Source organism: Mercenaria mercenaria, chromosome 12, assembly GCF_021730395.1.
Source record: "Mercenaria mercenaria strain notata chromosome 12, MADL_Memer_1, whole genome shotgun sequence".
Lineage (NCBI taxonomy): Eukaryota > Metazoa > Mollusca > Bivalvia > Venerida > Veneridae > Mercenaria > Mercenaria mercenaria.
In genome coordinates, this window is record NC_069372.1 from 77,103,625 (window position 1) to 77,130,919 (window position 27,295).

The 27,295-nt window shown below is 35.4% G+C and overlaps 1 protein-coding gene and 1 long non-coding RNA gene across 2 annotated transcripts in view; one reads left to right on the forward strand and one right to left on the reverse strand.

The window, feature by feature from the left end:
• Positions 1–4,965: 4,965 nt before the first annotated feature.
• LOC128547608 (uncharacterized) overlaps positions 4,966–27,295 on the forward strand; it is a 35,797-nt gene continuing 13,467 nt past the window's right edge. Inside the window, exons 1-8 of the mRNA XM_053520656.1 lie at positions 4,966–5,117; positions 9,419–9,485; positions 13,412–13,570; positions 13,860–13,979; positions 23,395–23,532; positions 24,210–24,320; positions 25,312–25,422; positions 26,574–26,773. Coding sequence (XP_053376631.1) covers positions 9,419–9,485; positions 13,412–13,570; positions 13,860–13,979; positions 23,395–23,532; positions 24,210–24,320; positions 25,312–25,422; positions 26,574–26,773 — 906 coding nt within the window. The 5' untranslated portion in view covers positions 4,966–5,117. The remainder of the gene's footprint in view (positions 5,118–9,418; positions 9,486–13,411; positions 13,571–13,859; positions 13,980–23,394; positions 23,533–24,209; positions 24,321–25,311; positions 25,423–26,573; positions 26,774–27,295) is intronic.
• Positions 17,917–22,402, reverse strand: LOC128547460 (uncharacterized). The gene is made up of 3 exons (XR_008366571.1): positions 22,346–22,402; positions 19,216–19,301; positions 17,917–18,071 (listed from the first exon to the last, which is right to left on the reverse strand). It is a non-coding gene; the product is annotated as an uncharacterized LOC128547460 (long non-coding RNA).

Genomic DNA, 27,295 nt, shown 5'->3' on the forward strand with positions numbered 1-27,295 from the left:
ATTTTAATATTACTTTGCACAAATGTTTCCCACAATCGGTGTCATCCGCAACACACAGAACCGTAGCTCAAAGGTCAAGGTCACACTCTGGTGTCACAGGTCAGTAATACTGTTTCCTGGCCGGTCCATAACACTGTCATCCTCGGAGGGATTATGATATTACTTGGCACAAATGTATCTCATAATGAGACTGCATGTCATGCTTAACACTCAGACCATTAGCCCAAAGGTCAAGGTCACACTCAGAGGTCAAAGGAAATAGTGTTGTTTTCCTGTCCGGCCCATAACTGTCATTATTTAAGCGATTTTATCATTAACTGGCATAGACATGTGTATATATATGTGTAGTTCTTTGATATGTTGTGTAAATGTATTGATTATATCGGAAAATATGCTAATACCGTTACACGTATCCCATAAGCAATGTTGTGTGATATTATCTATAATTGACGTATATATATATATATATGTTTCCAATACGTGCTCAATTTTTTATGCACCAAAGTAATTTTCTTCATTTGTTATGCTTTGAGTTGTTTACAATTTAGATCAAACAGAAAAGTAATAGAAAACAAAGTTTATTTTGTGCTTCTTGAAATTTCGCCAAACTTCCTTAGTTCTCACAAGTTTGGTTTGATTCAGTTATGATGTAATTTGTTTTTAGTTTATGACTTGAAATATCAGATTGGTCGGTAATTGGTAACATGGAGGTCCTTAGAAAATGGCGTTTACAGTATAACAGTGATACTCTTGTGCACAAACTTGTTTGCCATGAATATAACATTGTGTTTTTAATTTTTAAATATAACTGGATTGAATACAATGTTACGGCTTCATATTCTATGCATTGTCGTTTTATAAAATTTCTAGACGATTGCTTAATAAAACCTGCCTGAAAGAAACCTAACGTTGATTTTTAATAGATATGGACCACATTGCTCTTTTTTTCAATGTAGTCATAAAATATTATACTTTACTATATACCTATATAAATTCTGTAAAAAAATCGGCTTGTATTTCACAATTAAATATGAACAGGCAGAAAAAAATCCGTATTGTACCTTTTAAATTCTGTATTGTACCTTCCGTATTGTATGCTGCTGGACTACTTTCATTAATATGCATGACCTGACACAGTTCTATAATAACTTCACTTAGTGTCATTTTAATATCGATAAACATTGAAGATTTCGTTCAATAACAAAACAACAAACAAAAAGGTAGAGGTCGGATCACACACGGCGCTTGCGCGCCTCGTGAGATCCAATCTGGCAAAAATCCACTCGCGCCGAATACAGCATCCCAGATCGAGCTACTGTTATAATAACCTACTAACTATATGAGGGGCCTAAATGGCCAGGTGGTCACTTGTCCCTTACCGATGTGTGTTCGGGCCTCACTTGGAAGTTCCCATGCGTGATGAAAATAAGCCCGGAGGGGCACTTTCTCCTTCATGAAAATCTGGAAAGTCGCCATATGACCATTACTTGTGTCGGGGTGACGCTAAAACCTAAAAATACTGTATGGTGTTATTAATAAATATCTAACTCTTTTGAACTGACTAAGGTGATGTTCACCGAGGCCTTTATACAAAATTGGTCAGATCCATAATCTTGGATATTCACCTCATCATCATACCACGCTTAGGAATGGAACAATGGGCCGTCTTGTAAATACACCTTATACCATTTTGTCTTAAATGTCACGTATTTTTCTGTTTACATAATTTGTTAAATGATAGATCAAAACAGCACTACATTATCAAGGATAACAGACATTGATTCAGTGAAACGCCATCCTACTTCCGTTTTAGATAACGGCAATAACACAAATCTTCGACACTTTGCTCAGGAGGCTTTCAACAGTTTTTATACATTCTCGGACTACTTCTTGCTTTCAAATCCTCTTACAAAAGTTTGAACTACAAATATTGCAATATTTACATGACTGTATGTGTCTCATTATATACTGTCAGCAATACATGTTTAATAATAATCTCTTTCATCTAGTTTTCTGTTTACAAACCCTGAATTTTGTGCTCTCACGGCCGCGAAATCTGATGACGAAAAAAAGCTAAAATTGTAAAATTTCAAATCGCAGCAAAATTCCCTGCAAATGAAAGCACCAACTACTACACAGTTTCTTACTCCACTAACACTGTAAAATATGAAACTAAGCTCAAATATATGTGCTGTCTGTACCGTTTGTTTTCCACTATTTCAATTTACCTGAGGCTCCTGTCAAAATTACAGCTCCACTTTAAGCTAGCTCAACGAAGGCATGTATTCTTCTCTGCAAGTCAAGTTACGTCATAATTGCAAGGTCAAGGCTATACACATCTAATTTTAACTCGATGTCTGAAACTCAATCCTTGCCACTAAAACTTCAATTCTGGCAATTATTATTATACAAATATGCACTTCGATCCGTAAATTGCCTCTTATTTGTAAATTCGACATGGGCCCATTCGACACTAACTTGACTAACAGATAAAAACTGTTTACTGCCTCCTCATCTCGTCCTAAACCATTTCTTTGAGAGACCGACATCCCTTATGCGGACAAATATTGGTAGTTCTATCCACAGTTTGAATAATAAGTCACGCCAGAAATACATCATCGCTGAATTCAGTATATTTATTTTTTTACATTATAATTATGTTCACTTTGTAAAGTATGAAAATACATTGTTGGGATTGCTTGTTTGTTAAATTTGCTGTATTTTTTTTTGCAATTTCAAAGAATATTGCACTTCAAGTAATTGGAAATAAAGGTATAAACGCCTTACCTTGAATGACATACATTACATGTACGCTTATATGTTCAGAAGCTACGCCATTATACACGTACAAATGTTTGAGTACTCGTGTTCGTTTACATTCTGTTTACCAGCAAACGGATGAAAACTGTCAAAATTATTTACTTTATTTGAATAATCTAAATGATAAATTGGTTATAAGTAACGAAACTGATTTCAAACATATTTTATCGGTCCTTTCTGTATATCTGAAAATAATGCGTGTAAACTAAGGTGCAAACGGGTGACGAATGGACGAATATATAGGTAAGAGGAGTGTTAAAAATACATAGACTGGCTATACAAATTTCTTCCAGTTATATGCAGTATAGTAAAAAGTGGTACCATTGTAACTGATAATGTTTCAGCTACCAACTCATCGTCCAACTGTACTTTTTAAAATCGTAGGAGGTAACACAGTTTAACTTTAGAGTACATCTAAGCCAGGGGTAAGTTGACGTGTCGCCGTCATGTTTGTATGAAATAGCAATTAAACTACAAATGAAATAACATTTTTATTTGCAACAAAAATCCACAACAATCTTGGAATGTAATTTTTTACATCCAAGAAGCTACGTCTCCGGAAAGGTAAACATTAATAGGACAACAAAAGTAGAAATATTAAACAACGTTTTTAAAAGGGATTGGGTGGATGGCTTGGGGGTGGGGTGGGGGGGGGGAGGGGGGGGGAAGGAGAAAGTAGAACAAGGATGAATATTCAAAAGGGAAAGTTTAATCCGACTCAAATATGACCTTTCAAATAAAGTCACATACCCGTTGATAAAAAAATTTCGAAAGCAACAATGATGTTATCATTAGACCTGTTGTGTACTTGTGTATTACGCAAATACATTGGATGTGTCGGTAACGTTTTAAATTACATTTCACTGGGAATAAGGCATTATATGTTCCATATTTTATCGCTTAAGTAGAGGATTCTAGGCATTTATTTTTATTAATATTTAACCAGTCATAACAAGTGAACTACTCATTTGCTCTTAGGGAAATTTATGCTTGCAATGAATTAAAATATGTTAAAAAAACACAGTCAATGTTTATTAGTCTCTTTTTCTCAACAACATAATTCCCATGTTGCCGGCTGGAAACCTTTTCTCAGTGTATTGCGTTTCATTCAGTTTCAACGGTTGTTCAAATCAATCGTAATAAAAAGTTACTTCAGATAATTGTTGCAGTGAACATCGCCTTGTCCACGGATCAAACTTGAGAGCCCTGGATTGATATATGGAATTCCAAAAAGGGTTCCGAAAAAAGACGAATCGCTTTCATATAATATATATTGAATACATAAAAAGGGACATCGAATTTATATAGTAATGTTTTGCTATCATATAATTAAAAATTGGTTCCATATGAAGACAGAACGGTTCCATATATTACATTTTGAATGCATATAAAGGGAAATCGAATCTATATTAATAATGTTTTCCTATCATATAATGAAAAGTTGATTCCAAATAAAGACGAAACGGTTCCATATATTCCTATTCCCAATCTATATAATGAGCGAATGAACCTATATATTCTTAAAACGATTGAGTCCATATAAGACAGCCACAGCGTTCCATATATGATACAAACCTTGTACATTTAATATTTGAATATTAATGTAGTAGGTAATGTAAATATATATAAAAGTATATTTTATCGTTACATTTATAGATACATATGTTAAAGTTTTCATTTCTTCTTTCTTTTCTAAAGCTCTGTAGATATACGGTGCAAAATCAGTTGACATACGTTCAATAAAACACTTTATTACATACTCGTTTCTATTCCCCGTTCAGTTACACTGGTACTGGTAACGTCAATATCTTTCCATACACTGACACCTGAATTTCATATCGGGTGCGTGACGTAATTCAGTGTTTGTTGTTGCACTATTTTTTTCTATTTAGTTCAGTATTGTCAATCCTATTCAGGCTATTGAACACATTTATGATATTTATATTATATTTATACGTGTAGATGTGTATGTAATAAAAAGGTTATTATCTTTGCATCGGAATATTTCCGCTGAAGAACTCGTGGACATTTCCCGATACAAAGCTAATAACCTATAAATAGTAAACAACTGCAAGGCTATACATGTATACGAATGCTGCTAACCTGCGTATTTAATTTGTCTTTAAACCTGAACGAGTTGCCTTCACCTGTTCGTGTATCGACAGATTTTACACCGTGTCCTCAAAATTATGTTTAACGAAGCTGAGCATTGTTGTTATTCGGATTATAAAAGTCTTAACACAGGTTACATGACTGATCAAAATACTGGCGGAATAACGACACACCTGTAAACAAAGGTAAAGTTTATATAATATAAAAATAACGATAACACTGTGTTGAACGTGTGCTATGGAATCTGCATTTTAGCGTGTGGTCAGGTTTTCACACAGGCCGGTACTTCATGTAGGTAAATTAACTGCTGGTGTTAAAAAACTGTACCTTTTGATTGGTGGATAAAAAATTCCACAGGTTTTCGAATGAAACAGGTAATATTATTTTAAGGGATGTGCAGGTGCTCTAGCTGCAGCTGTATTGTTAGACAGTATAATCCGTTGCAAGACCGGAATCCCCTCAGTTGTGAAACTGCGACAGAGTTCGACTACAAACCTGCCAACTCTGCCAGTCTGATACGGAGTGATCTCCCGTAAACGATTTACAGGTTATAACACACTAAATAGTTGTTGTTCTTTATTCTATATAAAATTGACCTATTTCCAATGACCGCAGCACACATCAGGACCCATTTTAAATGTCTGTAACTTACATTTTCTTGAAGAATATTGTTCGTGCTAACTAAAGGTCAAGAGAAAAGTGGGGGTCATGTTTGATGTAAGAAAAATAATTTCAGTCAAACACACAAACTGCAAAATCAGCTAAAAAATGAGACCCCAAATTATACTGGTGGTGTATGATCTAAGTATCCATGAAAAATTTTGTCATGTTGTTATTTCATTATGAAAATGCTACCTACATGTCAAGCATAGACCTGTCATGTGATTTTAGCAAAAACAATGCAAAGAAAATAAGGAAAATAGCTCTACAGAGCAAAAAAACTGAGGACTATTTGTATCCGCCATTATGCGACTACCATTTTTTTCGTGCCATTTTTCTATTTAGTGTCTGTATGCCTTATAGGTTATAACTAGTGATGAGAATCGGACAGCTGAAGCAGAATCGATTAATCGGTCCGATTCTGATCTCTCTCCTATTCGATTAATCGAAAGAATCGGAACCGAAAGATCAATACAGACTTTTGTAATGTGGCAATATGGTAGTAACAGCAAACCTTTCTCAAGACTTTCAGATTTTTATATGACTACTTTTATTACTTTTTATGAAGAATTCTATGACACAGCTGCTGTACTGTACAGCCTTTAGCAACTGTTGGGCAATTATGGCCAAGTTGTTCGAATCTTTAACCGGCTGTTAACCTATCTGCTGGTTAGATCTTGATTCAAAATATTTGTCTTGATGGGATTTTTTTTTTATTTCACTATAAAGGCAGTCCTTAACTCAAAGATTTGTTTTTCAAATTCTTCTAAAATGTCGACATAAATCCTTAAAAGTTAACCAACCGATAGCTTAACCAGCTGTTCAAAGGTTCGAACAAATAAGTCCAGAGTGCGATCTGGGAGGAACTATTGGAACAAATGCAAAAGTAACTAGAATTCATCTTTTCTCTATGACTCAATGCCTGGGATTCAAGTCATGCTAGATGCACTGCCAAATTTGACATAGAATATATGCTGGGGACATTGCTGGCAGGTCTGGAATTAGTTTATCATCTTTTTTTTTAAGTAAATCCAATATTTTGTATTGAAGGAATAATAAAAACTTGTCAAAAAAAAATCTGAAAATTATTTCCAGTTAGAAAAAATGTGGGTGGGGTACCTTCGTTAATGTACGCTTTAAAGCATATTTTGCAAGCAGCTCTAGTAATATCAAAGTTTTGCTTAAAAGGAGCCAACACCCAGCATTCAGGCTTCATGCAAAACCCAAAATATTTCAAGGCGTCTGATTTTTTACTGCCAGGGCAACAAAAGTTTTATTATTGTTACGATCATGATAGCTGGCCTGACAGCGTTCTCCATTTTAAAGAGCAGATGTTTTGAAATACTAACCCAAAGATTATAAAAGAGCAAAAATATTTAAGCTAAACTGCGAGAAGTATCTGAAGAAGTCCTGAAAGCCGGATTTTAATTTTTTAACAAAATCAGCGACTAGAATCGATTCTTTTTGGTCAGAATCGATGTTGCCGACTTTGAAACTCTGGCGATAATTAATCGAACATCGGCGACAATCGGAACATCACTAGTTATAACACACTAAATAGTTGTTGTTCTTTATTCTATATAAAATTGACCTATTTCCAATGACCGCAGCACACATCAGGACCCATTTTAAATGTCTGTAACTTACATTTTCTTGAAGAATATTGTCAGTGCTAACTAAAGATCAAGAGAAAAGTGGGGGTCATGTTTGATGCAAGAAAAATCATTTCAGTCAAACACACAAACTGCAAAATCAGCTAAAAAATGAGACCCCAAATTATACTGGTGGTGTATGATCTAAGTATCCATGAAAAATTTTGTCATGTTGTTATTTCATTATGAAAATGCTACCTACATGTCAAGCATAGATCTGTCATGTGATTTTAGCAAAATAAATGCAAAGAAAATAAGGAAAATAGCTCTACAGAGCAAAAAAACTGAGGACTATTTGTATCCGCCATTATGCGACTACCATTTTTTTCGCGCCATTTTTCTATTTAGTGTCTGTATGCCTATAGACATTGGTAAAAAATGAAATCTGGCCAGATGATGGTGGAAATGGGCTACTTTGATTAGAATTTGATAGAAAATGACAAATTAATTGCAATTTTGTTGAAAATGAGGATAAAACCGAAAAATATAACATTTTCACTGTTTTGAGTGTATTTTTTTCAAAAACTGCATATTTATAGGCTACTGATTGCTATTTTCTGGCCATCAGAGGTAAAAGTGAACATATTTGACAATTTAAATGTGTAATTTGCATGCAGATTAGAGTAGAAAATGTCAAAACAGGGCAAAACAAGGCTGCATTTAGAGTAACTGCTTCAAAATTATGTCGCGACAGCTATTTTTGACAAAATCTGATGCTTTGTCTTATGGTAATGAAAATGCCGTAAAAACTTGGAAACTGTTGATATCAAGCTAAAACCTTGTATTTTTTCATGCATTTGGGTTTTTTGTACATTTCAAATGAAACTGGCACAGTGTCAGAGAAAAAAGTTTTTCTTATAGGCATACATACACTAAATAGAAAAATGGCACGAAAAAAATGGTAGTCGCATAATGGCGGATACAAATAGTCCTCAGTTTTTTTGCTCTGTAGAGCTATTTTCCTTATTTTCTTTGCAATTTTTTTGCTAAAATCACATGACAGATCTATGCTTGACATGTAGGTAGCATTTTCTTAATGAAATAACAACATGACAAAAAGTTTCATGGATACTTAGATCATACACCACCAGTATAATTTGGGGTCTCATTTTTTAGCTGATTTTGCAGTTTGTGTGTTTGACTGAAATGATTTTTCTTGCATCAAACATGACCCCCACTTTTCTCTTGATCTTTAGTTAGCACTGACAATATTCTTCAAGAAAATGTAAGTTACAGACATTTAAAATGGGTCCTGATGTGTGCTGCGGTCATTGGAAATAGGTCAATTTTATATAGAATAAAGAACAACAACTATTTAGTGTGTGAGAAACTTTTTTCTCTGACACTGTGCCAGTTTCATTTGAAATGTACAAGAAACCCAAATGCATGAAAAAATACAAGGTTTTAGCTTGATATCAACAGTTTCCAAGTTTTTACGGCATTTTCAGTACCATAAGACAAAGCGTCAGATTTTGTCAAAAATAGCTGTCGCGACATAATTTTGAAGCAGTTACTCTAAATGCAGCCTTGTTTTGCCCTGTTTTGACATTTTCTACTCTAATCTGCATGCAAATTACACATTTAAATTGTTAAATATGTTCACTTTTACCTCTGATGGCCAGAAAATAGCAATCAGTAGCCTGTAAATATGCAGTTTTGAAAAAAATACACTCAAAACAGTGAAAATGTGATATTTTTCGGTTTTATCCTCATTTTCAACAAAATTGCAATTAATTTGTCATTTTCTATCAAATTCTAATCAAAGTAGCCCGTTTCCACCATCATCTGGCCAGATTTCATTTTTACCAATGTCATCTTATAGTCAACTCGTCCTCAAATCAACTCGTCCCGAAGTCAACTCGTCCCCATCATGGACATTTCGTATCACTTGACGATTTCAAAAATGGTCATTTCGTTCCCCACTTTCCGGCTCCTCCTTTTAGTCTTATATTTTCTTAAAGATTCCTAGATTGACATTAACATTTTACTTTAAGGTAGTTCTGCACGTTTGGATCGAACTTTTTCTACAATGTAGAATTTGGTGGAATAAAATGTGTTGGTCCGTGTGCTTTTTTGTGAGATATTTGACCATGACTAAAGTGAACCGGACATTTCACAATTTTATGACATTATTTTGAAATATTTTTAAAGATATTTCTTGTTATACATTTCAGATGAGTTTCACGACGAAACTTGGACTCCGTTCCATTTCACTTTCACTTGTGGTTTGGATAGTGAACTGTAAGTAATTGTTTAATCTAGGCATACAGTTTTCATTCGTTTTTGATAGGTTTAAAAACTTGGGTTACTTTAAAATTAAGATTTATATCATTCATGGCAGAGATTTCATTATTTTTCAAACATTTCGAACTTTACAACGATGTAGACGTAATTTTTGGTGGCTGCTGCCACCAGTGTTAAAAAGAATACTCTGTTTGAGAAATCTTGTCAGTTCTTAAGACCATCCTAACAACACAACCAAAAATAGTTCCAGGCTTTCCAGGGAAATAATTATCTACACAACGTGCAGAATATGCAATGCTACAATATATGCCTTGATACCATTTTTAATGTAAATTCGGCAGCTAAAATCAATATAAACTGAAGCCAACGTTTTAATTAAAACAACCACGTGTATGAATACAAATATGCAAATTTATGATCACGTGAATAAACGTTGACCTCATGTCACCTGAACTGAGCGATGATTAGCTATTGCATAGTACTGCCCTAGAGGTCACGCAGCTTATAACGTAGAAAAGGTAGAAACCTAGCCGGGAATCCAGACTGACAATTCAAACATGTTTCCTAACCGCATTGTCATGCATGATCACATGTATAACTCCCAAAATATAAGACTGTATTTGATAAAGAACGATGACTTCTAATAGCAATTATCTACAGATTATATACATATACAGATAATCCACGGCTAAAAATAGAAACGGAATTTCCGGTCCACAGACAATACCAGTTTGTACCTACCATAGCTTTTCCAGCAAGTTGTAACAATTTTCAGATATGTCAGAATAAACTTAAATGTTCGTCAATCATAAGCTATCAAATTATAAGATATTATATTAATGCAACCCTAGTGATCTAAGAATGTTACCGAATTTTAGACAGTATTGTCTCGTTGTCGTTTCAAACACTGGAAAATATGACCAGATGTTAATTAGGCTATTTATAGAAAATCGATAATCAGCAGTGATACGGATTTCCTCAGGCGTTGCTACTGCCAATTAACACTAATTAGAGCTCTAATTTAGTAAGATGATTTATGAACAGAACAGAACAGAACAGGGCAGTAATTTATTGATATAACTTGAACATGTACAGTTCATCGTTATATTAATTAAGAACAAAATATAATTAAACATGCTTTGCAATACGAGAGTGAACAAAACAAAAGAATATTCAGTTAAAATTCATTCAATATTGTTTGCAGTGTGACCTGCCATGAGAATCAAAGACATGTATGTTTTCTAAATAATATATTCCTTCACAGATAATCTTCATTCAGCAAATGTACAACATAAGATACTATATTAATGCACAGATACACATGTATTCGGTACAATTTCGTCTAACAAAACACGAATTATCAACGGGCGCAGCGATGATATTAATACTCGCCTTTTTGAGACTGTATCAAGCCATCGGATAACAGATTTGACCAACTTAAAAACTGAATTGTTTTAAGACAGATTCTGCTCACTTCAGTCGCGCCAAGAGTAAACCAACATAGTGCATTTGTGACCAGCATGGACCTGCGGATCCGCACAGTCTGGTCAGGATCCATGCTGTTCGCTAACGGTTTCTCTAGTTGCAACAGGCTTTGAAAGCGAACAGCATGGATCCTGACCAGACTGCACGGATGCACAGGCTGGTCTGGACCCATGCTGGTCGCAAACGCACTATGTTGGATTTCTCATGGTGCGGCTCAAAATATCTGGACTGATACAAATATGTATAAAAATTAAAACGGTTTCGTTTCGCCAGTTACATAATTTAATTTTCGATTTTTTTCATGATCTGACTAAAGTTGTAAGTTTGTCTGACATAAATGTCCAACATTTTTGCGAAGCCTGCTGTTATGTCTAGCGGACTTTTGAGTATAACAGATGGAGTGATAATTAATGCGCCTCTTAAATACACTGGCTGCAGCAGAACTGAAATTCTGAGGTGCATGTTTTGTGCTGTTTTCTTCCACAAAAATTTCATGAAAACCAAAGTTATCCGATAAGGACTAAATCAGTGTGTATTTTATTAATAACAGGCACTGTCCAAACGCTTTAGAAAGAAATCTTAAAAGCTGAATGGTTTGTAGAAAAAGCTTATAATATTTATCTACAGTAAAATAATTTAAGTTGTTGTTTTCGTCACAAATAATCAAAAAGGATCAAAACTATTTGTTAAAGAAAGAATCAGTGTGTATGTAAACAATGACTGGCAATGAAAAAAGGATTAATTTTGGAACCAAAGCTGAATATTTTGCCCTCCCCTCACCCCCCCCCCCCCCCCCACCCCCCAAAAAAAGTTCTTCTGGTTTAAATTAAGAATTCCTCAAATGTCACTTTCTTTGTAATATTTTACACATTGATTAGCAGCCACCATCAGCGCTTTGAGCGCTTTGATTAACCTATTTTGCTAAGTGAAGGTTTAGGATATCGCGACATTTATATGACAAGGATAATTGACCAAAGGTAACAAAACGAAGGTCGGTATATCTTTGCCTTTGAAATGTCTGTCCTTTCGAGAGCTAAGCAAGCAGAATATTTCCAAGGATAATGGCTTGTGACAGAAAGAACTTTGAAGCCCACAGGTACAGCAATAGTTGTGGGGCTTGTTGAAAATCTAAGCATGCAAGTAGTATGTACTCCTTAAACAAATGCCCACAAATCATATTAGTTGTGCTTATTTGTCCGTGTACTAATTATTGGGCTTAAAGTGAACATGTAATTGTTAGATTGTAGAATCTCATCAGGAATCCAGATGCCCTCTTTTATTTTACACACGATATTTGCTCCAACTTGTCGCGGTTCTACATTTGGGATTTGAAAAAAAAAAAATGTTTTCTTCAGACATTTTTGGGCAACCCCTTACTTAGCCCCAGAACGCGCGGAACTTTTCTTGTCTCTCCAACCCTAACGTACATAGTATTAGCTCCAGTTTGTGCCCCCCCCCCCCCCCCCCGGCTTCCCTCCCCCCTCCCCCCCCACACACACCTGATCATTCGCCATAGTTCTGGTCCTCTGGATTCAGGCCTTTTCACTTATCTTCTTAAACAAAAATACATATAAATGTGAATTGATAATATTTATAATGTATAAGTACTTCACGCTATTCTGACGTTTAAATTCCGAACTGCGTGCAAATAAGCATTCAAAGCTTGCGTGCAATAGGTCACCCGCAGGGGCTTAGTTTAATCAAACGTCTTTATAGAGAAGCTTGGTTTTTTGTTCAAATCTGTTGTAAGTCACAAACAATGTTCACCCGGGACCTCTCACACTTAAGGCTGACCACTGAAACCAGACCAGAAAGAAAAAAAAAACAACACTGTACATGCTATGCCCCACTATACAATAAGAGCCATGGTCATGAACGGGAAAATATACTAACCCATTTCAGTCGTGCATTTCTCACCTAAAACGCGCAGTGCGGTAAATGTGTACATTGTACTATTCGTATCGCACAAGTAGTAATTTATCTTCCATCATGCACACATTACCTCAATATTTCTTATCACAGAGACACTCCGAATATTTTAATGCTTTCGTCAACTTTACAGAAAAAAATCTTTGATGAACTTGGTGCTTATTCCAATCAGTTCGCTTTTATAAATCAAGCTCGTTGTTCCGTGTTTTCAGGTACACGAGGGAGTCCAGCAAGTTACACATGCACTATACATTTAATCGTATAAAACAACGTTTCTAAACATAATCGTATCTAAATAAATTATGACTTAATATACATTTTATTCTGACATATGACATTAGTAAAATTTAAAAAAAAATGAAGCCAAGGGAATCGAACCCATTATGACGAACCAAAAGATACACCGATTCGATGGAGTAGTTTGTGTATTATATGTGTATATCAAATAATGTAAGTCGTGGATTGGAAGTCGTGGTATTCACATTACATTATATAATTATTTTTTCAAGGTGCAGGTTTACCATGGCCAGATTTCGAGAGTGGGTGGTTGCCTATTATAAACGGCCTCGAACATGTTGCTAGACTTAACATTGACCATGGTTTAGGAGAAATTCCTGTTCTGGTTGATGTGTCGGTAAAAATCAAGGACAATATATTTCCGGCCTCAGGTATACATATCTTACCGCTATAGAATGTCATTAAAAGAAACTGGATATGTTTAAAACCAGTGTCGTTAAGTAAAGAATTACATGATATAAAATAGTGTATATCTTTAAGATGTTATAAAACTTGCAACTATAGAATAGATCACAGTTTAGCGTTTTGCTTTTACGTGATAGTTCTGTATATCATACTGCTCATAAAATGCTTCTTTGCAGAGGTATCAAGTGCAATTAACTTTTAAAGGTATTTTTTGTTGTCCTTCCTAAATATCCATCCAGTATCTGCATTTCACAGGATTTCGACCTGATCACCCGAAAGAGAGATCTGGACCAATTGTTTATATATACGATGACATGTATGTCAATGTATCAACATCTCCGGTAGAAGATCCACTGTACAGAATATTTCATAGAGGTAAGAGTATATTATTGAGTGTTACTACGTGCTTTGTCACCTATGTTAATATGAGTAATAATTAGGTTATTAGATATCCTTAGAAATTTCAAATTTGGTTTGGATGCTGGCATGTGCATGCACTTTGGTTTTCGTCCAGGAGTCGTATAGCACAAAATGAACTTTTTGACAAAATATGCACATTTTTGCGTGCATATAGGAAAATTTGTGAGAATGATTTATTATTTATTAATTATTTCATATTATCGATGAATTACTTGAATAATATGAAATAAGGCACTGCCTCAATCGGGAATCGATCAGACTTCAACTCATCCCTTTAACATTTAAAAAAAAACTGTCTACTAGGGTGTTTAATAACAAGCAAACTATTGAGAAGCACAATGACAGACTTAAGGTGATCACAACAGCTCACACTGTGCTCAGGTGAGCTAAAAATCATACAAACTGAAAATTTACTACATTGCAACTCACTGTTAACAAGACTTAACAGACAGACACACATTAACAATCTATTTGCACCACGGCAGGTTAAGAGCTCAGTCTAGGGAGACATATTAGCCTTCTTGTGCAAGGCTTGGTTTTTTCTATTTGTGTTAATTGTAATTCTCAAATTTCTGGTAAAACAAATCCTAATTTTGTTTTTATATACACATCAAAAAGACTAGCATTACACTTTATTTATTGAATAAACTGTTCACATGTTTAAGTTTTATCTGTATACACATTTATAATGATCACAGATCACACAACTTGTTTTATCCATACATGAAATATAGCTGAACTGTGAATAACAACTTTTAATAACAGTACTGGATGCTTTTGTCAGGCTTTGAAATAAGTATTGTCAAATAAAGAAAATGTGACTAGTAATCTGTATTCTAAAATGTACAATTTCTCTTACAACAAGAACAAATAAACAGAGGGGCCATGATGCCCTGTATCCTCACTTCACCATATTGACATAAAGATCATCAAGATCAACATTCTGACCAAGTTACATTAAGATATGATCATAAATGTAGCCTCTAAAGAGTTAACTAGCTTTTCCTTTGATTTGACTTGGTGACCTAGTTTTGACCCCACATGACCCTCATCAAGACATTTTGATGAAGTTTCATGAAGATGCAGTCATAATGTGGCCTCTGGATGTGTTAACGAGCTTTTCCTTTGATTTGACCTAGTGACCTAATTTTTAATCCCACCTGAACTAGATTTAACTTGGCCTATAGATCATCAGATTAAAATTCTGACCAAAGTTTCATTAAGATTAAGATATGGTCATAAATTTGGCTTCTAGAGTGTAAACTAGCTTTTCCTTTGATCTAACCTAGTGACCTAGTTTTGACCCTACTAACCAGATTCAAACTGGACCTTGAGATTATAAAGATTAACATTCTGACCAGTTTCATGAAGATATAGCCTTAAATGTGACCTCTACGGTGTTAACAAGCTTTCCTTTGATTTGATTTGGTGACTGTTTTTGATCCAAGATAATCCAGTATCAAAAGTGTCCAAGATTTTATTGAGGGTAACATTCTGACCAAGTTTCATAAAGATTAGGTCAAAATTGTGACCTCTAGAGTGTTAACAGTCAAACTGTTGACGACGGACGGACACAGGACAATCCACAAAAGCTCACCTTGAGCACTTTGTGCTCAGGTGAGCTAAACGCTAGAGTTGTCACAGGAGTGACGAATTATACCCTACAATATGGCCTTATCACAGAACTAAGCCAATATCAAAGCAGCATTTTCTTGAGCTAGGACCTAATGACCTCAAATTCAATCTCTATAGTTTCATGATCCTCCGCCAAAGTGTTCTCAAGTTGTTGTATGGAAAAGGTTTAAATGTTCAGGGTCATCCTGACCTTTGGAACTCTAAATCAATACAGGTAATCTGCTGGTCAAGACCAACCTTGTACTAAATTTTGTGTTTCTCATCCCAAGGATCCTGAAGTTATTGTCCAAAAAACCGTTTTTAAAGAACCGTTATTTATTTTGTTGAACTTAAACATCACACCGACACAGGATAGGTCATATGGCGACTTACAGTTTTAATGGTGGAGGAGACCCCACGTGCCCCTCCGTGCATCATTTAAAGAACCGGGTCAGTGTGACCTTGACCTGTGACCTACTGACCTCAACATCATTAGGGGTCACCTGCTGGTCATAATCAACCTCCTAACAATTTTCATGATCCTAGGCTCAAGCATTCTCAAGTTATAATCTGAAAAACATTTCACTGTTTTGCCTTATTGTGACCTTGACCTGCATTTCATGATGTGACACCTGTGTACCAAACTTTATCATCCTAGGCTCAAGGTCTCAAGTTATCATTCGGAAACGGCTCAACTGTTCAAGGTCACTGTTCAAGGTCTATTGACCTCAAATTCAAACAACCTGTATTTTATCATGATACACCTGTGTTACAAAAGCTATGATCCCAGGCCAAAGCGTTTGCAAGTTATCTTGACCTTTGACCTACTGACCCCAGTCGAACTTGACCTGTAATTATGTACCAAAAAATATTTAAAGCGGTCAAGCTTTTCATGAGTTATCACCTGGAAGCCATGAAAACCTACTGACTGAAAGACAAACAAGCTTACTACATGGGGGTATAACAGAATATTCTCTTTAAAATCTCATGAAAAATACGAGAACTAGATACCCACGGGCAATATGTCAAGCCCGCCAGCTGTCAAAAGGACTGGGAGTTGTGCATGACACTCCTTGTCTCATTGAGGCAAACATTTATGCCAAATAAAAGAGATTGCAAAAAGTTACAATATAAGTTATTTACAGTAACAACAAAGGAACGTAAAATTAAAAAAAAAAAAATAAAAAAAATTAAAAAAAATATATAAAAAAAAATCCACACAAAAATCCGCACCAGCAGAGATAGGTCAAAATACACCTCAAAATTGGATGTAACATGCATGTTGTACTACAGAAAAGTAGTCTTGATTTTTCCCTATGACCAGTAATAAAAAAGTTACAGATGTAAGCTATTTATAGTAACAACAAAGGGAAGTAATTCTAGGATCTTTTGCATGATACTCCGTCGCATGATGATGAACAATTGTGCCAAGTTACATCAAAATCCCTCTATGCATCAAAAAGAAATGCTCCAGACAAAGTCATTTTTGTATCCGACTTTTGACCTCTAAGTGTGACCTTGACCTTAGACCTAGTTCTTCCGTATGACACTCCGTCTCATGGTGGTGAACATTTGTGCCAAGTTACATCAAAGTCCATCCATGCATGAAGAAGAATGCTCCAGACAAAGTTGTCATTCTTGTATCCTTTGACCTCTAAGTGTGACCTTGACCTTAGACCTAGGGACCTGGTTCTTGCGCAAGACACTCCGTAGACACTCCGTCTCATGGTGGTGAACATTTGTGCCAAGTTATATCAAGTCCATCCATGCATGAAGGAGAAATGCTCCAGACAAAGTTGTCATTCTTGTATCCTTTGACCTCTAAGTGTGACCTTGACCTTAGACCTAGGGACCTGGTTCTTGCGCAAGACATTCCATCTCATGATAGTGAACAATTGTGCCAAGTTACATCAAAATCCCTCCATGCATCAAGAAGAAATGCTCCGGACAGTCATTTTTGAATTTGACCTTTGACCTGTAAGTGTGATCTTGACCTTTGAGATAGGAACCTGGGGCTTGGCATGACACTCCGTCTCACTGAGGTTAACATTCATACCATATATAAACAGATTGCTCCATGCATGTCCAAATTATGGTCCGGACAAACAAATACGGACGGACCCACGCACGCACATACACCGAATAGACATTTTGACAACTATGTCTTCGCTTCCGCAAGCGGGCTCGACAATAACAAAACCAATGTGATAATACATATCTCTTAAAGTAACAGAGCTTTGTCAAACACTGCTCTTCTCAAATAAATTTAGCTTCTAAATAAATCCTGATTTCCTATCCTTAAAAGTTTTTTTTTTTTTTAAGTTCCCTTGTTCTTCTGTCTTTTTATATTTTCTGGTGTTTCTTTCTTGCTTTTCAAGTATACTGGATTTGTTGACCTTCCATTTTGTAGCTGCCTGCTCTCAAGAAGTGAACCTGTAAACAGAAATCAAATATTGTAAATTAACAAAAAGAGACCCTAACCAACTTTCATCAAGATCCTATGAAAAATGTGACCTATAGAGAGGTCACAATCAAAAGTTTATCGACGCACGGACGGACGCCAGACGCCGCGCTATCACAAAAACTCACCTTGTCACTTTGTGACAGGTGAGCTAAAAAGCCAATATCTGAGAACCGCCTCCTCCGGTCACAAATTAAATCATTTGTTGATGTGATTTTTGGGAAATGTTACCTTGCATTTTGGGATGTTGGGGAAAAAATGCAATATTTTTGGATTGGGAAGTGGCCGAATACAGGCCTCTTGTCATATAAGGATGAAAAGCCTGCCCGCTAACAATTTCTGACAAGAAATCATTTTCAAAAGTTTTTCTTTCGGTCAGTTCTATATGGAATTAAATTCTTTGGGTAATTTTGAAAGTGGACCCCCCCAAGATCATTCTGTGAAGTTTGGTGTAAATCTGCCCAGTGGTTCTGAAGAAGATTTTTTACAAATTGTTGGCACATGACGGACATCAACTCATGTTGTCACCCTGTGACAGGTGATTGAGCTAATAATTGTTTAAATTTGCATACATGTATTAAATTTTATGGTTTTGTCCAGAAATGCTTTATCATCAAGAAAATGAAATGGAGTCTTTACTAAGGTCTAAAAAAAATTTTGTTTCCGGTAACATGCTAAAATAAATTTGGGTAGGTAGGTCGGAAAAACTTTTTCTTGGATTTTTTGAAATTATTTTTAGGGAGACTTTTTGGAAATTATTTTGTGTCAAAATTGAATACAAATAGGGGGGTTATGCCTCTAGTGCATCAGTAAGTTGATTTATAACATCACTGTCCATGTTTAAAGCATAAAAAGTTTTTATCAAAAAGTTGAAAAAAATGTTCTCAAGGCGGACGGACCGTCCATTTAGGTCGGGCCAAAAATTTATGGTAGGTCAGGATACAGGAAACAGACAATTTTTTTACGCCTAATGTTCCTTGGTATTTGCACTGACTCAATCGCAAAAATCTGTTCACACAAATACTAATTTGTATACAGTATATCATACTTTTTGAATGATTGAAACTGCTTCCACAGCTGCAACTATATAATAAAGAAACAGAATGACAGAAATACCTTATGAGCCGCAAGCAAGTGGTTTCAGTCTGTCAACAAGCACTTTGGAGCAGTACAACAATACTCTGTATAATAGACCAAGATGCCTGAAAATAGTGAAAAGGGAGCAAATTAAGGAAACATGGACAACCAGCTGTTTTGAAATTTCAAAGTCTAAGAGCTAATATCCTTTTCGCAGTTTTTCAACTTTCATGCCAATAAGATGACGCCAATTATATCATTGGCATGGCGGGAGGAATTTGTTAAATAAAGCTTTTTTCTAATGAAAATAAAACAGCAGCAAATTTTGTCAAAATATATAATGAAACGAAGTAAATGCGGTTAAAAATTTCAGTTTGGAAAAAGAAATGTCACTGTATGAGTAGGTTCGTTTACACGACTGACCAGCCAGAACAGACAAACATTACTTTAACCCAGTGAATTCCAGGTACCTTTTTGACTTGGTGGTCTATGACCTTCACTTTGCTCGGTATCATTAAAAGGGAAAAACAGACTGGTAAAGCAGCTAGAAGAATCTGTTCTGCCTTCCTCAGTTTAGTATGAACACAGGAGCTGACAAAATGCTACAATTGTTTATTGGTATCTGATGGTCATGATTCATAAACGTATAACTTTAAACATATTTGAGTATGTGTGCAGTGTACAAAATTCAGATTTCAACTAACCCATGCTGGCAACCAGATAGAAAATTTTCCAAGCCTGACACCAATTTCACATGCCTGAACTTAAAGCTGAATTTTGAACCATAAAACAACTGGTCTAGCTCATACCCTCAAAGTATTTCATCATATTGTTGGAGACATGCTCGACTGGGGATTCCTAGGAGAACAGGAACTGAATGCATCGGACCAAAAAGTAATGTGAGCGGCTTCAGTTTGCATTTGCAGAGCTCAAATTTAACTTTTTTGACCAACATAAAAATTTTAGCATGTAGCTTTTTTTCTTGTTGCTTAGTCTGAAATCTACTTGCAAATTTAGACTTTCAATTAAGAATGTTAGAATATTCTAAAAAATCATGCTAGAACATCAATATTGTTTGCACGGTTTTCCTTGGCGTACAATTTTGTGCGTTATAACTCAAAATAACCTTCAAAGTAATTCGGAAGCCATCATTGATGGCGTAACTTAACTATGGCTGAAACTACGGCAAGGCAAATTATCGTACCTAATATTATAAAATAGTGATTCAACTGTATACATGTATGAATTAGTAAGACAGCCTGCATTCTAGATTTAATTATAAGATAGACCTCTACATTTCTTTATAATCAGTAATCCATTCAATAAAAAATGGCTAACCAAAAAAAGATGTTGTGTTTTCTGTTATCCTCAAATGAAAGCGAATCTACAAACAATAACAAAAACCGCAACAATTTTGACTAAATTATTTGTATTTGCAAAATAAATTGTGTGAAATTTTAATCTTAACTTGCATTCTATGAAATTGACTTACATTTAGCGGGTCCAAAATTTGAGCCTGTGATTTGTGAAAGTAATTACATCTTCTGCATGATTATGGTTCTGACTAACATCTTAAACTCTTGCATTTATGGAACAGTTTGAATTCATTCCTTCATATTCTGACAACTATCGAGCATGCTTCAGAACTCCAGATTAAGGGCTGTATTTTTGTAATTACAAACTTGTTAGGGATCAGATATGACTTATTTTAAAATGTGGATGTATCAATAAGAATTTATTTTAAAATGTGGTTGTATCAGTACGACATGTAAACAGTATTACATATATTCCAAAGAAAGATCGAGCCGAATTGCATGTCTGCGCCAAGTTGCGCTTATCAACGCTATCCTGACTGTTGACAATTTGCACGGTGTCAAATGAGTGTGGAATAAACGAAACAAACGCCAATAGCATAATGTAATGCATTAACACATAATTTTTTTGGGACTTCAAAAATTATGCGTCAACTCATAAAAATCTGAAAAGGGGAAATAATTCTACCAAAACTGAAGGCTTTTACCAAGTTATTTTTATTTCAATTTATGTCATATGAACAGATGAACCAAGTTTGAAAGAAATATCTTTACTATTTTTCAAAAATGTTAGTTTTTATGTCGAAAGCCCGATCGGGCAATGTTACCAGCCTGTTTAAAATCTAATTTTTTTCTATAAGCCGATCCGATTCCCTATATTTAGACCAAGCACAGCTTATCGGCAGAATCATACGCTCAACTTAATCACTGTGTCAGTGTTCGAAATTCGCGGTAGTCCGACAGCCTGTGGCTACCAAATTTCAACTCGGGCTACCGATTTTCCGCAGGTACAAGCCCGACCAGGCTACTAAATTTTCCTATAAATTTGTTTTAAAAATCATGCTAATTAAACGAGTACAGCATCGTGATTTCATATGATCTCCATTAATAAACACTAAGAAGGCATCACACATCGTCCAGACTGAGGAATGCTTATTGAATTGTTGTTGTTTTTTTTTTGCTCTCTCACGTGTTGACAATCAAACACGAAGTGTCAAAGATGTAACCACAACGCTAATCGGCTGAATACAATCACCTCTCACAAGTACCTGCAGTAGGCAGAGCTTAAATTATGCTATCAGTGTGTGTGTAAATGTGTATTCAGCACTCGTTATTATATCTTGCAAATTGTCAAAAGTCCGAGTAGCAGTAATTGGCAAGTGCCGATCCTAAAAAAATCGGGCGTTATAGTCTACAAAATGTTATATGGTGCAAAAATTAAGTATTTTAAGGTATTAAAGTTCGGGGTAGTGAAATTAGTGTCGGGCTAGTCCAAATAATTGTACTCGAGAGTTAAATATCGTTATATTTTTTTGACTTGTCGATATCCGCCTCCTCTAGGTAGACAACGTAAATATCAAAATGTAATATCGGTCTACCCGAGGTCTCATTATTTAGAATAAGTGTCGGGCTTGGAAAATTTCCTATCTGGTAGCCCAAATGGTCTAGTGGATTCAAATCTGAATTTCGCACACTGCTGTGTATACATGCAGTGAGCCTTAAGAAATAATAATCTAAAAGGCCCATTTCAAATTGATGAATAAATAAAAATGTAAAAAATAAGGAATTTCTATGCTATTTATGGGTGGGGTGTTTGTTTACATTATTATTATACAATGGAAAGTTAGTTTACTCACGTTTCTAAAAATGTCAACAGGCCAACCATGCACATGCTTGTACTGGAGTGCCGTCCATATTCTATATAAAGTAAATAATTCCATTAATCAGTCATGCCTGCAAGTAAAATCACCGATTTCTTAATTTTAAAAATTCAATATAGGCTTAGTAACAGAGAAGTTCAAAGAAACTAAAGTACCGGAAAGGAATTAAAATCTGAAAAGCGACACAAAGGTGAATCTATTCTCTCATTCCCCGAGCTGAAGAACTCGTTGGAGAATGTTTTTGTTTCCTCAAATTTTCAAAATGTCGGCGCCAGTGTAATGTGTATCCACTCTCACTCTAAATATAAAAATGTTCAAGATGTTGCCGTTTAAAAATGCTACTCAGTATAGAATAAAGCATGTTTGTATCACAAATTATATCAGTGTAGTATTAGCTTCTGACGCAACAAAATTAACAGCTTACTTTGAATATTCTTTCGGGTCGCAGACATCTTACTGTGCGGATATTGCGTTTCGCCTACTGATCTGACGGACGCTTATTAACATTAACGAAGACCGTGATATCCCGAATTTCATCGGGGTCGTCGCACGCCCATGGTCTAAACCGGAACTCCATATTTTTTTATTTGGATAGTATGTGTTGTTTGGATACCCTCGTATGTTACCGTAGTGGGATTCGATCCCGATTTTCGTCGCTTCGCGACGAAAATCGGTAAGATCGATTCCCTATTAAAGTAAACTTTATCTGATATTTTCACAATGAAAAATATCAAATATATTTTTCACTTGTGAGACCATTTCAAATGGGTAAAATTTATTTAAAACGTAAAATAAAAAGAAAACCTTGTGTGCATTTACAATGTCATGTAAGATAAAATATATTTCACTTCTGAACATCATATAATGTATTTTACATTTTCTCTAAACATATCGGTCCCATTGTCAACTGAGTGAGAGTTATCCTGACTACAGATACCGTGTAAAGCATGGGAACAGTTTTTTTCACGTACATTTTGATTTTTAGAGACTGTTTTAGAATTTAAAATATGAATGAAAATTTGCAGTACCATCGCGCTATAGCGGAGCGAAACCAAATATCCTGGGAGATGCAAAGGTGCGAATACGAGCTTGGAAACTGACGTCACTTCCGGCAGAGGACTTCAGGCAGTCAGGAATAATGTTAAAAGCGAATACTTCAAAAGGTATAGAGCAATAAGTTTAACCCTCACCCTGCTAAATCTCTATAATGAACTTGTCCTTCTTTCAGTTTGGACAGTATCTTTAACTGTAAAAAGGGGTGTTAACCAAAAACGATACAGACTGAATGGCGAAAAGTGCAGTTCTTGATCAGACTGATGTGCAGGCTGATCTTGATCTACACTGGTCGCAAAGGCAAAACCAATCGTGTCCGGCATCATAAGGGTTAAGATAATACACTATATAGACATTTTACATTTAGACATCTTAGGAATGGACCTTTATTGGGTATTTCTGTTGTTAGTAAGTAGAAATTACCCAATAAGCAGTACGGAATAAATATAATTTACCATTGCCTATTGTTCTCAGTACCCAACAAATGTTCTCTCGTTTGCTCGTCCGCCCGTCTGTGCGTCTGCAAATCTGGATCCTGCGATAACTCATAAAGTATTCAAGCTAGGTTAATAAAACTTGCTATGTGAATAGATGGCAATATGTAGATTATGCATGTACATGACTTGTGCTTGTAGGTCAAAGGTCAAGGTCACTTTTGCACAAACGATGTGTTTTATAGAATTCACAGCTTAGATTAAAACTGACTTTTCATAAACTATTTGTTTGTGTTTAACTCGATGAACTTTTTCTTAAACTGTTGTTGTTTCTATGGTAATTCTTCTTACAGTTTCTGATTCTTACGCTGAAGTGAATCATAACCTTGGTGAAATGCCATGTCTTGTGGTTGTTCGAATGAAAATGCTCCAGGGCGGCCATGCACTTATGGCTGATGGTGTTGGTAAGTCAGATTGTCGAGTTTTATCAATTCTCCTAAGAGTAACAGATGCGAATGCAAAAGTGACCGCAGTGTAACTTGAAGTTGACGACAAAATGCTACGAAAATATATTACTCGTACCTCCATTTACTTCTATATATTTTACTGTCTTGTCATACTTTGATTTCAAAATGTTTATTTCTATGATAATAATTTGTATGTCTAACGTGACGTATTACAAGCTATTATAAAATGAATTTTGTATATTAAAAAAAGGTATTTTCCAGTTGTTTTGTGAGAATTTTATCATGTATAAAATCATTCCAAAGTACATTGCTAAAGGTTTAGACAGATTAACCTTATGAATATAATATATGCGTATGACGTCATGTGTTTTATGGTATCAAATGTAACATCGCGTGTTCTGTATATTAGAAATGTAACGTCAGATATTTTATACAGCAATGTAACATCGAATATTTTTATATTAAATGTGACGTCGTCAAGTATTTAATATATCAAATGTAACATCAAATGTTTCACATGTCAGATGTGACATCACGTGTTTCAAATGTCAAATGGAACTTCACGTGTTTTATATATCAAATGTAACATCACGTGTTTCACTTGTCAAATGTGACATCACGTGTTTTATGTATCAAATATAACAGAAGCTATTTTATATATCAAATGCAACAGTAACATCACGTGTTTCACATGCCAAATATAACATCACGAGTTTTACATGTCAGATGTTACATCACGTGTTTTATATATCTAATGTAACATCAGCTGTTTTATATGTCTGTAATAGGAGAGGAAAAATGTGAGCTCTGCGACCTTCTGCTTGCAAGTCAGATACTCTACCAACTGAGCTATTCGGACAGTCGAAACCATAGAATAATTATATACATTATATACACATTGCTACATATCAAATGTAACATCAATTGTTTCACATGTTAAATACCGGTATAACGACAGGTGTTTTATATAAAATATGTTGTGTTATAGGCTCCTCTATGCAGGTATTTGCCGATGTACCAGACAGAACGAATGCCTATCTTGTATATGGTTACAGCGATACCACATTCAGATTGTGGGTGGACTCTTCAGTTTATGGAGGTAAGATCCCCCTGTCATAACGAGATATTACTTTAAAAGTACATTTGTTTGCACAAAATCTTTCAAATCTTTGCGTCATTTTAATTTTATATTTTTACTGATATCAACTGTCCTGTTTCAAAAAGATTATATAACTACGTGTGATCTGAAAAAAAAAACAAAACACACAGACATGGTTGTTATTACACGAATACAGTAAGTCGACCAAGTACATGTATAGTGGTAATTTCTGTCTTAACATTAATACGACATGGCTTGCACAGCATTTAATATCTGTTTTGGCTAAACATATAACAAAGATCCCCAGTAGTTGATATTGACATCTGATCCCCAGTATACACTTACCGGAAGACATGCTGTTGACAATTTTCTCCTAAGCTTTACATGCTGTCAGATATACATTTTCAAATATTTGTTTCAAGTTTTTACTGTACAGCCTGGTGTACATTTGTTGAAAATGAACCTGTCATAATTATAATGTACACTTAACTCCCCTAGAAACAATATGTTGCATGTCCATATAACGACAAACTAACTACCGGCTAATTGTGAAAGTCGTAATTTAAGTAATATTTCATTATATATCTGTATGGATTTTCTGTCTCAGATATAGCCTGCATTTCACAAACGAATACAAAGAACTGTATTCAACTCACATCAGATTCGGAAAAGTCTTCACTGATATAAGTACTTGTTTATATATAAGCCATGGCGTCAAATATGACGTTGATATGATGTTTAAGCCATGGCGTCAAATATGACGTACTGATTGTGCTTTGAAGTTTCATACGTCAAAAAAGTATTTACGTTTTAATTGTCTAAAATTATAGTCAATTTTGGTTGATATAACGCTAGAATTAGGTAGTAACAAACAGTTCCTTGACCTGCAACGATGCATTCGGCTCAAGTGGGTTTTGACAGGCCAGAACACACATGGCGGAAGCGCCTCGTGGTGTTCAGGGTTGACAAAAACCACTCGAGCAGAATACAAAATGGGAATGGATTATTATGATAACCCTTTGTGTTGTCATGTGGCTTCAGGCTGGAGGCTCTCTGTCTGTAGTTTAAAAGCATGTCCTCTACCCGAATAAGCTGCATTGAATAATTTTGTATGAGTAAACTATGATAATAGCAATGTTCATTGATTTCAGCAATTTTTGACGGCAGAAAACATACATGGTTTGATATGGTTATAGCCGAGGGCGAGGCCGAGATCTACGCATGGAAGTGTCCAACTATAACACCCCAATTCAACCAGCGTGTTGTAACAAGAAACTCTATGGACCAGCTACCGGAACGGTGGAGACTGGATGTTGATTATGATCTCGAGCCCTCGCTTATTCGTGTTTCGGTAACTACGACTTGAGACTTCTTTATTTGATTCTGACTTAAGAAAATATGAAACAAATATATTTTCTAACTGGACTATTTGAACTTTAACAAACAGAAAAAGGTATTGTAGTCAGCCTTTGTCTGCCTCGGTGTCCCCGTACCAGGACTTGTGCATGTTAGCAGGTTTCACATAACTATAAACTAAATGCTTTCAGATTCTACATATGTCTTTCGCATCAAGTTTTTACATAACTGTGGGTAACATTCTGCTTCTAAGAAACAAAGCTTACTGTATTGGTTGGTTTCAAACTCCTTATAAGCTGGTCTGTGACATAAATAAATAACTTCCCAGTATCATGTCTCTAATACTTCGTTGATATTTGCCCCCTTTAAACACTGGCACTTTGTGAAAGTTTTGCATTTAAGCAGATTCTCGGACACTTGAAGGTCAGATGCATATAAATTCCAAGTGGGTGACACCACAGGACAGGTTACAAAACTGCATAACATTTTATCAAAATATGCCCCTCTTTGTACATAG